Source organism: Nilaparvata lugens, chromosome 11, assembly GCF_014356525.2.
Source record: "Nilaparvata lugens isolate BPH chromosome 11, ASM1435652v1, whole genome shotgun sequence".
NCBI lineage: Eukaryota > Metazoa > Arthropoda > Insecta > Hemiptera > Delphacidae > Nilaparvata > Nilaparvata lugens.
Window position 1 is genome coordinate 33,756,622 of NC_052514.1, and position 14,028 is coordinate 33,770,649.

General features: G+C 35.7%; 1 protein-coding gene across 2 annotated transcripts in view; it reads right to left on the minus strand.

The window, feature by feature from the left end:
* Positions 1 to 634: 634 nt before the first annotated feature.
* LOC111062909 overlaps positions 635 to 14,028 on the minus strand; it is a 32,198-nt gene continuing 18,804 nt past the window's right edge. Inside the window, exons 6-10 of one of the 2 annotated variants that reach the window (XM_039438267.1) lie at positions 13,357 to 13,361; positions 12,881 to 13,005; positions 10,530 to 10,993; positions 7,026 to 7,277; positions 635 to 3,567 (exon numbers count right to left, since the gene is read on the minus strand). In XM_039438267.1, the coding sequence (XP_039294201.1) occupies positions 7,274 to 7,277; positions 10,530 to 10,993; positions 12,881 to 13,005; positions 13,357 to 13,361 (598 nt within the window). In that variant the 3' untranslated portion in view covers positions 635 to 3,567; positions 7,026 to 7,273. The remainder of the gene's footprint in view (positions 3,568 to 7,025; positions 7,278 to 10,529; positions 10,994 to 12,880; positions 13,006 to 13,356; positions 13,362 to 14,028) is intronic. The other variant, XM_039438268.1, reaches the window with a different exon arrangement.

The following is a 14,028-nucleotide window of genomic DNA, read 5'->3' on the forward strand; positions in this document are numbered from 1 at the left end:
TACAGATTAATCTTTTTCTTATCAAAAACATTCATTGCATATCAAGTGTCTGTACTTCTCTACAACCATATTGATATTCTGCTGCTAGCTACAACAAAAACAAAAGCAAAATAACATCTGCTACTGTTGAAACCGTTAGGCATCTTCGCCAATCTTCCTTCAATTGCAGTAATAGAAGAACTATCACTGTTCAACGCAATAATTGATAATTCTGCTCCAGCTAAGCTTGCAGCCATAAAGAGTCTCAGATGATGCACTCTCAGATGCAATCACTGATGCAATTACTGATAAAGTCACTAATGGAGTAAGCGATGCAGTAGTGTTAGTGATTCTATGAAGGGTCTCCTCTGATGAAGATGAAGGTAAAACTTCAGGGAAAGATGCCGTCGCAGTTGATGCAAGAGTTGTACTTGATGATTTTCCAGCTCCACCAGACAATGCAGCTACTGAAACGGTTGTAATTGAGGATGTTCGTCTTCTGCTGGTGACTTCCAGAGTAGTCCTTCATCCAGATGTATCTGGCACTTGTGGAGCCTGCTAATGCAGAGTTGCAGACACTGCGAGATCGGCTGTTAGTTGTTGATCCACGAGTTGATGCTCTGACATGGTGGCTCTGCTGGGGCATCGGCTGCAGCAAGTCTACGTGCAGATGTTCTTGCAGTTGATGCAGGCAATGTCTGTGTTATATTGGTTGCTTCAGCCATTGCGGTGCTACATGTTGTAACGTATCAAATTCTGATGGGTAAATAAAAATCCCTACTTGAAAGAAATTTATAGGTCTAAGTGGAATAATAGGCTAATATCGCCAAATGCGATAACGTTTTTAAAGATTAGATAATATCAGGTATCATGGCTAAATTTATAACGGCCGAATAGAAATGGAAATAATTTGCTACTTATATAATATTATATAAAGTATTGAAAATTTGAGGTTAGGCGTAAAATATCTATTGATCGGCGACATAATGATCGATTGAGTCGCATAACGTAAAATCTAGCCAGACACCTTGGCAGAAATTTATTGTAATTAAATGGTATGCAACTAGAGGAATTAAAAATGCACATGGCTAATTGTTATAAAGCGAGAAACAACCTATAAACAATAGAAAATTGTATTGCATGTAAAAAATGTATTAAAAACCCAAGATAAAAATAAATTAATGTATTAAGGAAGTAGGAGGTTCGTAGGCGCATGTATACTGTAACAAATTTGCATGAACCAATCAAATGGTAGCAATTGATGGGCGGTAATAGTGAGCCGATTCAAATATATTTGTATATATTTCTATAAATGATAAGAGTTTATGAATTATTGTTGTTCAGTTTATGTACTGGATATGGCCCGAAGACAGATTTAATGTCAGATGGGTGACATAAGTAATAATTTAATAGATTGGCACGAACTATTTGAGCCTTGAATGGCGTATGTATAAAATTATTTAAATTTAATGCAAATTTGCAAGTCGGAAATGAAAAATTGTGAAAAAGAAAGTAGAACTTGCCCACTTGCCTGCCAACCACTACCATGGAATGTCACCAAAATTTATAGAGCACAATATCTTTTACTGTACATTTTTAATGACTTAAAGTTTAATCAAATTATTAATTTTCCATAAGACTTTGTGATGCTATAGTAAAGCAAAAGTCATTTAAATATTTTTAATCCCTTGGAAGAGATGACTTCGGCCACCAATAATCCAGGACTACCAGGAATTCGGATCGCCATCAGCAACTTATAAAAAATCCAGCACGTGAGTGATAAATAGTTGAAATAAGAATAGGGCGCTCTCAGTGCTTCGAGTGAAATAAGAAATAAAAGCTAGCTCGTCAGAAAGGTTTTAAAAAATTAAGAAATTAATAAAAATACTTGCGCAAGTCTTAAAAATGGTATAAGAAATATTTTATTGAATAGGAACGACTCAATTTATATATCAAGGGATACACCAATTAAAAGAATATTAAATTCTATTAATTGCCATTGTTGGTTTTCTCAAGATTCGAACTGAATCAATTGTGACTGTTTTTTGTGATAGTCTTCACATATTATAAAATTATCACATTTCATCTGAAAATTACATCTGAAATTTCTACGGATGTTGTAGATTTGATGTCTAGGGAGAATGCAGTTGAAGAAAATATGTTTCAGTAGCAGAATATTCAAATGGTAGTACAGAAGTATAAACACTAGTATGATCATGGAAAATGTTTACGAGAAATAAAACAATATGTAAATGAAGAACTAGCATGCAATAAAAATAACATTATCAGTGGAAATAGTAATATGAAATACAATCGAAAAAATAATTAAAAATACGAAGGTATATCTGGAGTAACTGTTAATATGGTATCAAGTAGAATGTGCCAGGGCAAGAAATGATTTCAAGGTTACATAAGAGGGCAAAGTTAAGGACGTAGAGGAGCCCTGCTATCTATATGCGTTATTCGCACAGGTCTAGTGCGGAACATGAGACACATACTACTAACAAATAAAATTACCATTTTTCGCAATTTTTTAATGCGTGTTAGCACCACCAGAATCAGAATTTAGACACAAAACTTATGACCTAAATTTATAGAGCATTATGCTCTCCATACCACAAAGATCACTATAATGATATTCACTTCCAACTGTCATCATTCCATATAACATAAAATCTTACCATTGAACACTAGCCTGGCGTGATCGTACAACTACATGCTAAAGTGACAAGAAAAGCTTGGGATGAATTGAACTTGGAATGACGAAACTTGAACTTGGAATGAAGAAGGCGTTTCTTGACAGTGTCACCGAAAATGTCGACTCCATGAAAGCTAGTTTGAAAAGCGTGGAGGACTGGCAACAACACTACGATGAAAGAGGTTCAAGAACCAGACGAACGGCGATGCAAAGAGTGAGGAAAACGGAAACGAATGTGATGCGGAAGAGAAGGAGAAGAGAAGAAGAAGATGGGAGTCGAAGAAGAGAAGGCAGGTGATGAAGAAGAAGAAGAAGAAGAAGTGGGGAGTGAGAAGAAGACGGAAAAAATGAGAAAAGAATGAGACGGAAGAAAATGGAAAAGAGAAGAATGATGAGGTGAGTAGTGATAATGATGAAGCGGGGAAGACAAAGAAAGATGCCGCCGACGAAGTGGATAAGGAGGAAGAAGAAAATTATATTCGGAATATCTAAGTTTGAAGAGAATCCCACTGTTTACACATAACTTTTCACTGCGAGTTAGCACCAGCCGAATGAAAGTTCTGACTCAAAACATCGAAGTCTAGAGCATCATCGCGATTGAAACTAGTCCGATCGTGATCGTCACTAGCGACGAAATTCTCCCAACTTTTAATCAAGTCCTCGGTGGAGGCCGACACGTGTGGAGGCCGGCGTCTCGCGAAAAACGGCTCCTCGGTCAGCGTGAGGTCGGATGCTGCGCTGAATACCAGTTCGTCCACATCCGTTTTACTGGATGTGAAATTCTGCACAAACCGGTCCAGGTTGATGACCTCGTCGTTTTCACCACCAAGCAGAAACGGCTCCTTCACATCTCTCACCTCCCTCACCTCCCCACTCTCAGCTTCCACCACCTCAAAACAGACAATCGATTTTCAATTATATACATAAATATTTCCAATCATCTCCAATTTATCTATAATATAATAATAAATTCCTAATAAACTTTATTTCGCCAAAATACAAAATCACTAGAAAATATTTCTAACTCACAAACTTCAGACTTCAACCTCCAGGTAAAAAAACTGACAACTTGAAGTTGATCTTAAGAGGCAAGTTTCAAATTTTACACAATACGATCATCTATATAATAAGAGAGAGTAGGGTTATGTTTGTTCGTATCAAAACATGATAACTTGTGGATTGCATACCGGAAAAACAGGAATGATTTAGATCTCCAAATTTTGCACATAGGTTCTAAAAATATCAATCTCGTGCACCTCGAAGCCCAAATTTCAATTTTATTTGTAGATTTTTTAGAATTAATGTTCAAATTTCATTCATTAGACATGAATACATACCATATGTTACAACTATAATCTAGAGAGTAGGGATGGGTATCGATACATCGATGTTTTTCACTTATCGATGGTTTTACCTAGACATCGGTCATTCGATGTTTTTCCCAACAAAAAGGAATTTTTCAATCAGGCTCTCTGTATTTTTATGTGAGACTGTTGGATAGTCTTGAAGATTCACATAACTGTGGCCCTTGTCAAGGTTAGATACCTATTTATAATTGAATAAGAGGTCGGATTTTTCGTTTCTTAGGAACAAAGAGTTTTTCTTATTACAAGTGCTTTCCTCAACATACTTTTAATACCAATTATTAATCTAGCTCTGGAATAGAGGTCCTCGTATTGTATGGAGTGTAGATAGCCATAAAAAACACCTCTATTCATTCTCATTTCCTAAATAAAACTATCAGGTATTGAATGAATACGATTATGGGTAACAATGATTGCTAAAATTAGCTTAGGATGAAATCCCAAGACAGAATCTTCGAGGATATCCCGAGAGGTTTCTGACTCAACTATTATTGGATTTTCTTTTTTATATTCGATTAAATATCAATCTCTGTTGATAACGTAGAGTCTGATTACCTACAACTACAAACAATTTATTAACTTACAGTTTCGTTGCTGCCAATCAATAATATTCCTTTATTGTTAACTACTTTTTAAAAGCTCTGTCCCTTTCTTTTACATGTACATAAAAAAGGAAATTGATTTCACTATCTGAGTTACTCTAAGGATATAATAGTCTTCCGTAAAATGTACGGCAACACGTCGATGTTTACTGTTCGATGTTCTTCACTCATCGATGTTCAGGAGAAAAAAACATCGATGTTTTGTCTTTCGATACCCATCCCTACTAGAGAGACTACCTCTTCAAAACAGATGATTAAAATTAGCAGTTGAAGAAATTATCCATACTATAATAAGGAAAGAACTTGCTCATATACGTGCAGGAAAGGAAAATAATTATGTTTGACGCATCATCACGTCTAAACTACTGGACTGATTAACTTGAAATTTCGCATATAGATTCTTAATTAACCGAGGGTGGTCCTAGGCCTATTTCTAACTCTTCAAGACTCCACTCGGCCAAGTTTTAAAATAGACCCTTGCGGAGCACGGGTTACCTGCTGGTCAAATATAATATAGTCATAAAAGGCGATTGGGCGGGCGAAACCCGCCTCCCAGCCGGAGCGCGAAGCGCGGAGCCTGCTTACCCACCCTACTGGAGGTGCAGGGGGCGAAGCCCCTGCCGAGCGCGAAGCGCGATTAATTTAGATAAAGTCAAATATAATATCAAATGATTTAGATGAACACTATCGCGGTTCCAACTCTTTTTTATGGAAGTGAGAATTGGATTCATACACAAAAATTTGACAGCAAGATACAAGCCGCTGAAATGAGATTTTTAAGAAGTGTTTTCGGCTGAACCAGGACAGATAGAATAAGAAATGAGAAAATAAGAGCAACGTTGTCTGTAATACCCGATAATACTGTAGTACACGACGAGATTATTCAGTTCATAATTTACACTGTCTTCAGAAATGGAACTTTTCCATGATGAAGTGAGAATAGAGTGATTACGCAAATATTGTCAAATCCACAAAAATGAGTTTATTTAAAACCAGACTCGAGTTTCAATGGCATACTTGGCATCATATTTCACTGAAACTCAAGTCTAGTTTTAAAAAACGTATTTTTGTGGATTTGTCAATATTTGTGTAATCACTTTTTCACCTAATTATTCAAAATAGAAGAAACTGGTACTAGTCCAGTCAATATAGACATAAAAAGGGGGTATGATTGCAATTTATATGGTAGTTCTGATTTTTTAATATATTATTTTGGTACATAAGAGAAGTCCAGAGCCAATTTCTTCATGCAAAATTTCTTTGTGATAAATAAAGGGTGGCCCAAAAACCTCGTATTTTCGGCTCATTTTCCAGTTTTCAGCTATTTCTGCCAAATCTCGTAATCGAACAGAAAAAGTTGCTCTCGCTTTTTTTTAAATTATAAAATTTTGAATAAAATGAGATCATTCGGAACTCTCTATCTTCAATGAGTACTGAGTTATGATTTTTCAAAAATGAGTGAAATTTGAAGGAAAAAAAAACAATTTGGATGAACTTAAGTTTTCGATCAACAATATCTTCTGATTGTTACCATTTAGATGTATAATTCAAAATCCCTCTGGGCGTATTTTTGTGCTCTACAATCTGAGATCAGGTAGAGCGCTCTATCTCATTTAGATTTCCAGGTCCACCTGACAACAATGCTCCTTGTATTGTGGAAAACACCAAATTTTCAGCTTCAACCATCATCACCAACTACATTGTCCTCACATTGATATTTCGCACAATAACATAAGTTCATGAGATTATGTTCTATGAGAATCACCCGTTAGATGCACTTCATTTCAGTATTTCCTAGTGGAGAGGCGCGCTTAAGGACACCTCGAGGATCAAAATTTCAAATACTTATAACTTTTGACACAATGCTCAGATTTCATCGTAGGCCTACTATATTTCTGTCCGATTACGAGATTTGGCAGAAATAGCTGAAAACTGGAAAATGAGCCGAAAATACGAGGTTTTTGGGCCACCCTGTATCTAGTACAAGGAAATTTTGCATGAAGAAATTGGTTCTGGACTTCTCTTATGTACCCAAATAATATATTATAAAATTAGAACTACAATATAAATTGCATGCACCAATGTATATAGTGACTGGACTATACAGACACTTGAATAGGATGCCTTCAGGAAGAATCCCTTCAGAAGCGAAACATTCAACACCCACTGGGGAAAGAGATATAGGAAGGCCGAGGAAAAGATGGTACCGAAACCACCAATTTACTAGACTTAATCCTTGAAGAAGAAGAAAAAGATTCGATTCATTCTCTATTATTACAGTGAGATTCACTTCAAGTTGTTAGCACTAATTGAATGGAAGGAAAGCATTGATGACAGTATGACAATATGCTGACAGTATGAATTGAATTGTACAATATTCACCTCATTGGTGCTGACTTGGTCATCCTTGCTGCACTTCTGCTGTTGCGTGGTTATAACAGCAGGTGAAGCGACGTGTGCCACGTCCGCCACTGGATGGGTGACCGCTGCGTCGCTCAGTCCACCGACTCCACTATCGGTGTCGGCTGGCTGCTTCTGGTGAGTCAGCATCTTGTCGACTTTGAGCAGATCTTCGTCCACCTTATAGGTTCCGCACGGTATGCCAAGCATAGAACTGATCGACACGTCCTTCATCTGTAAAAACAAATAATAAATAAAATCTCATTGTAAGCAACCAAGAAATCACAAGAAAAATATGACTCATTATAGGCGAATTTCCACATAGGCCTATCAGTATCAGATTCAGTGTCAGGTAGAGTGGAAACATTCTTTGCATGAGATCTATTGGGAATGACTATTCCCAATCTGCCCGGCTACTGATATGTGGAAATCTATCTTTCATTGATTCATAATCAGTACATCATCAAAATGATGGGGAGAGAAAAAATAAGGTAACCTTGTGCTATTCCTCTCCCAAATTTAGATAAGGTTACACATAGTCCGAAATAGGACGTCTTGTAGTTGTTCACTTCACAAAGTTTTCTATAGAATAGATTCATCAATTAGAGAATTTGTGTAGATTCAAACGTTAAACATTGTACAGTTTTCAAGTAAACATTCAATATTTCAAGACTAAGGCCCGGTTGCACAAAAGCCGGTTATATTTTAACCGTGATTAACTTGATAACCAATCATAGAAGGCGTTTTTGAAAGACGGCTTCTCTGATTGGTTCTCGTGGAATTAATCACGGTCAAAATTTAACCGGCTTTTGTGCAACCAGCACTAAATGATTCAATCTCAAAAATCATATAGATTTTATCAACTTATTTTTTATTATAACTATAGTCTGAGCTGAAGAAACCTTGGTTCTCGTGGAATTAATCACGGTCAAAATTTAACCGGCTTTTGTGCAACCGGCTCTAAATGATTCAATCTCAAAAATCATATAGATTTTATCAACTTATTTTTTATTATAAATATAGTCTGAGCTGAAGAAACCTTAGCATTGCTCTTATGGAGTACAGTACTGCCAGATTTCACAGAAGCCAGAAAGACATTGAGATAGATAGATAGATGCCTTTTATTTACACTTTACAATTTCAAAAGTGATGTGGGCGAAATTGAGGCAATAGAAGCCCCCTCTTCCACTTAACCCACCAGAGAGAAAGAACGGAACGGAAAAGAGAGCGCATGATTCATTTTGATAGAATCAGCATAAAAAATGGAAACAGGTGCTCCTATTCTCTCAAGAAATAACATTGGCCTTAAAGCCAATAGAGTTGCTGACAGTTTAAGTGCATCTTCTGAAATGAACAATCTTCGAATTCAAATGTAATTTATCCAAATTCACAATATATGCAATCAAAAGCAATAATGAAACAAAAACAAACAGCTCAGTAGGTTAAAAAAATAACACTGGTATGTTTTATGAGAAATAAATTAGTGAATTGGGAATAAAAATACTACTTGCTGAAAGTATACAATACTAGCCGTAGGCTCGCTTCGCTCGCCATATCCGTCTAGCCAGGAGGCTCCGCCCCCTGGACCCCTGACTGGATCGTCCAAGAATGAGATCAGCAGGCTCGCTTCGCTCGCCTGCATTTTCCATTTGAGCATTTTTCATATGTTAGGACAATCCAGTCGGGGGTCCAGACTAAACGTCTGGCTAAACGGATATGGCGAGCGAAGCGAGCCTGACGGCTAGTATATAATATTCCCAGGATGAAGTAGCAGTGCCCAATCAATTTTTCCGCGATAAATGCATTCAAATCTTCAACTTGGTGCCAACCTAACAGTCAACTCAACTTAATGCCAAGCTGACAAATTATTAATTTAGTTGCCAGTTAACAACTGTTCGAAGAGGAACTCTATCAATACCTACTACTACATCAGGCCCCACAACTGGAGCTCTAATAAACTATGACGTCATCACATGTAGATCACTGATCTACTGTCGGTAGGCAAGCGAAATAAGAGCGCTGATGCTTGTTATCACATATGATATGGTAATCAACAAAATTGGAATTACAAATTCAATTTTCACGGTCTTCATTTCAATGAATATGGTTTGTTTATCATTCTTCTCATATTCGTTTGTAAAAAGTAATAATGAATTTGGGGTTTAAATCATGGGATAATGTTGTGTACCAAATTGTCGCGGGAATTATAACAAGACTCCAAAAGTTTCCGTACGGTATTTTCTTTTTTGAAAGATGAAACTTTGACACGAAAATAGATACGAGTGAGAAGAAGGAAGAACTTCAATTCTACAAAACAACGGTTTACATGAAGTGTGAAAGAACAGTGTAAATAAAGTGTGAGTAGAAAATTTAATTGAAGTGTGAAAGAACAATGTAAATGAAATGTGAAATAACAGTGTAATTAGAGTGTAGAAGAACAGTGTAAATAAAGTGTGAGTAGAAAATTTAATTGAAGTGTGAAAGAACAATGTAAATGAAATGTGAAATAACAGTGTAATTAGAGTGTAGAAGAACAGTGTAAATAAAGTGTGTGAGAGAACTTTTAAACTAATAAATTGAAAAATAAAAGCAAAGTGTTGAGACTGTTCATAACATCCTAATATTAAAGGTTTTACCTAACTGAAAAACATTTTTCTGATGGGTTTCTTTGTACCACAGATTTATTGTGTTCAAGTTTGTGGAAGCCTCTTTCCTAAAAAAGAGTTAGATACAACATCTTATTTGGTTTATCTTTGATTTACCTCTCCTTTGATTCTGATACAGGTTATTATTAAGAATTTTTGGTTAAGATAAATTTATCATTAGCTCTATTACTGAATCGAGTAGGCCTATGTCTATCAAGCTGAAAGTATGGATAAATTATTGCATTTGTGGAATAAAGTGTTTTTATTTCAATAAAATCTATATTTAATAAAATACAAATGTTTTTAATCTAAAATTCATATGGTATTCCACCCAATAAAATTGATACAGTAACAAAAGTTACACTGATAAGCTAGTATAAATTACTACGATCTAGGAAGAATTAATCTACATGTTATGACGTCATTAATAAGTTGTGGGGCCTGAAGTAATAGTAGGTATGACTCTATCCAGATTATAGTTCTATAGTAACATATGATATGAAAATTTCAATTATAATTAAGAGATTGGGAGAAAAAGAATATACATGCTAAAATACGAACTTTAAACCCTTAAAAACAACCCTTAGAGTTAAAATATTGCCAAAAGATTTCTTAGTGCGCCTCTAAAGGGCCAACTGAACATACCTACCAATTTGAACGTTTTTGGTCCGGTAGATTTTTAGTTATGCGAGTGAGTGAGTGAGTGAGTGAGTCAGTCAGTCAGTCAGTGAGTGAGTGCCATTTCGCTTTTATATATATAGATTCCACGTTTGCAAGTAGGATTAAATAATTGATTGGCACCCTTTATTTTTAGCTGCTGACAATATAAAGTGAATCTAACCTCGAACGTAGCTGCATCCAGAGTACACTGATCAACATTGTCGACTGGCTGAAAGAGGTTGCCAAACTGGCAAGCAGCGTCTTAATCTGGTCGCAAAGCACATGCGCACGAATTGATGACGTCACTGGCAGGTGGTTAGATGACGTCACTGGTTGATGTGATGTCATCACAGACTGGTGGTGAGATGACGTCACCGGCTGATTATGTGTAGACGTCACTGGCTGATGTTGGGATGACGTCACAGGCTGATGTTGAGTTGACGTCACCGGTTGTGGGTGTGATGCCGTCACAGTCTGGTGGTGTAATGGCGTTGCTGACTGTTGGTGTGATGACGTCACTGACTGCTGTTGTGATGACGTCACAGCGTCCACCCTGAGCAACAGTAGCTGCCAGGCTGATAGCACGCTAGCCAAAACGGGACCCACAACCTCCACTAGTTCAGTCAGTGAGCACAGGTCTAGCAACTGTAATTCAACAAATTGATGAGAAATAATTGTTGTACCTTTCCTCAAGTCAAGTATTTGTAAATAACGTACACGATGTATTGTCATAGAGAAAAGATAGCATAAGAAGAAGATGGAATTATGACAGAAGGATTATGGAACTATAGCATAAGAAGAATCCCATGATATAAGGGATTTCTGTTCCAAATTTCACTGTTAAATCAAGCCTATAGTCCTAGTAGTTCTTTTTCGTGAAGCTATGTGACGCTGGTAGTCTGTTATACTGTGCCGTTCTCACACTCTCACCCCAACAAAACAGTAATAATAGAAAGTAGTCGTTAGTAATCGGCTTGAGTTGACAGTAATCGTTATTGATCGTCATAGATTATGCAAACACAATTTTAGCAGTAGTCAGTTTTCCGTTTTCTCCTTGTCTTTAATAATAATAAATTTGAATTTATTTCTGCGTGAAAATATACAAAACATGTGGAAATTAAGAGTAATACAGTTGAACAGAATATGCACACCTTTTGAACTAGTTTAAAATCTATTTGTGATAGTGTATGGAGACTATATCATTTTTATCATAATCTCAGAACTACAGGAGTCAGAAATTGATGAATTGAAGTTATGATGTTTTTCATAGTGTAAGATTTATAGTGAAATTGAAATTGATGGCTAGTCTCTGAGACTAGCTTCAACTACTATAGTAAAAAAATTATTGATCATCATAGATTGTACGAACACAATTTGAGCAGTATTCGTTACTTGAATAGAAATACACACCAGGCATTTCGTTTCTGGTTCTGTACCTTGAAGGGGACATAATGTATCAATTATTGAAATGAGAGTATTTTACAAACATGCTTAAGATGAAGAAATTCATAGAAATGACAAACAAAAACTCAATTTAAATTTATTGCTAGTAGGTTATAAATGATCAATTTATAGGCTATTTATATCCCTATAACCCAATTTGTAACCTATAAAACACAATTTAAACAGTTATCATTTGAAAAGAAGCACACAAACACACACACACACACACACACACACACACACACACACACACACACACCAGAAAGTCATACAGTAATAGAGTGTCATTTTTTATGTATCATGAAGACATCTAAACGTGGAATAATATAAATGGATATGCTTACACATGTAAACCTCAAATTAACGAATAGACTTTACTCTGAAGTCTGAATAAAACAAATAAATCTATATAATAAAGGAAAGGGCTGGCTTGTACACGTACGGGATTGTAAATTCACGAATGACGCATCATCACGTCTAAACTAATAACCTGATTAACTTGAAATTCTGCATATAGATTCTTAATTTACCGAGGATTGTTATAGCATAGGCCCATTTTGAATTCTTCAAAATTTAAGCACGTTAAGTTTTCATTTTGTCAAGTTTCCAATTCGATCCTTGCGGAGCACGGGTTAGCTGCTAGTCAACAATAAAGTAAGAACAAATAAAGCCGGGGACACACCTGCCAGCGTTCAGATCCCACTCAGATGCGATCAGGGATGATAACGGCCTAGAATAATGCATGCCACACAAGTCTGCCATATGAGCGATCTGTCCTACACTGTAGAGAAATATCAGGCATGAGTAGAATTGGAACGCTGAAAGATATGTGTGGCCCCGGCTTGATATTGCAATTTTGCGGACATCTCATACAAAAATTCATGATTCTTAGGGGCGTGGAACAAGGTTGAGAAACCCTTCTGGCAAATAGTTACATAAAGAAATACATTTATTTCAGAATCAGGAAAAATATAGAATTCACTCAACACATACATGAATATAAATTTCACAAGGCATTTCGGTTCAAGTCTGTGTATCTTGAAGAGGACAAAATAGATGTATCAATTTGAATGAAAGTATTTAACCAACCTGTTTAAGATGAGCTCTGAGTTCATCAGGCTTAATACTGGCCAGCGAACGACGCTTCAACTTTCTCTTTGAAAAACTACCTCCTCCTCCTCCTCCTCCGACTCCTCTCGACTGCTCCACCCCTGTGTGCATTAATTAATACATTTAATATATGAAAGCATTCAATAGTATGCATTAATTAATACATTTAATTTATGAAAGCATTAATAAACTCAACAACAAAAAAATAATACAGTAAGTAAAGATACACGTATTAGAATCAGTCGAATTCCTAAGACACTTTGCACATTGTACGTTGAACCCTGATATGAAATGCTGGTGAATTAAATCATGTCAATTGACTGTTATTATGCTTATTGAATGGTTTTCATTATGTCTTCATAAAGACATCGAAGTTGTGAGTCTAAATATAGAATAGAATAGAATATCTTTATTAGCCTCAATAGTACATCAAAATTTGACTTATAGGCCAGTCAACACGATACAATACACCACAATAAAAACGGTCAATAAAACACTACAATAAACAGTCACAGTACATTGGACTCAAATTCAAATATACATTACATACAGTTCATAATGTACAATAATACACATTCAAAAATATACATTATTTTCAATTCATTTCAAAATACCTTGGATATAATTTCTTCTCCATATATTCTTTAACAGAGTAGAAGGGATTATTTACGAGAAATTTTTCTAACACATTTCTAAACCTTTTATAATAAAGTTGTCTTATTTCAAAGGGCATCCTATTCTTAATTTTGATTGCGGCATTAGTGGGGCTTTGATCAGACTTGTGGAGTCTGCTTCTTGTAACATTCAAAGATTGACTTGTTCGTGTATTATGTGTGTGTGTAGCACTTCTCAACTCCATTTTATCGGTATTATTATATTATATACATATTTATAGACATATACCTGATTTGTAACAAAATTTAAATTCAATAGTTTGTTAAATGCGTAGTAGCAAAGAAAAGATCTAGAAAAGCTATATTTTCTCTATGGTAGAAAATACTTCTCCTTCTTCAAATTGTCAACCAGAGGTCAGCTTATAATGGGTCATTTATTGATGAAGTATTTTAATATGACATGAACTGTTTAATTATAATAGAAATCACTAATTTCAGCTTAAAACTAGATGT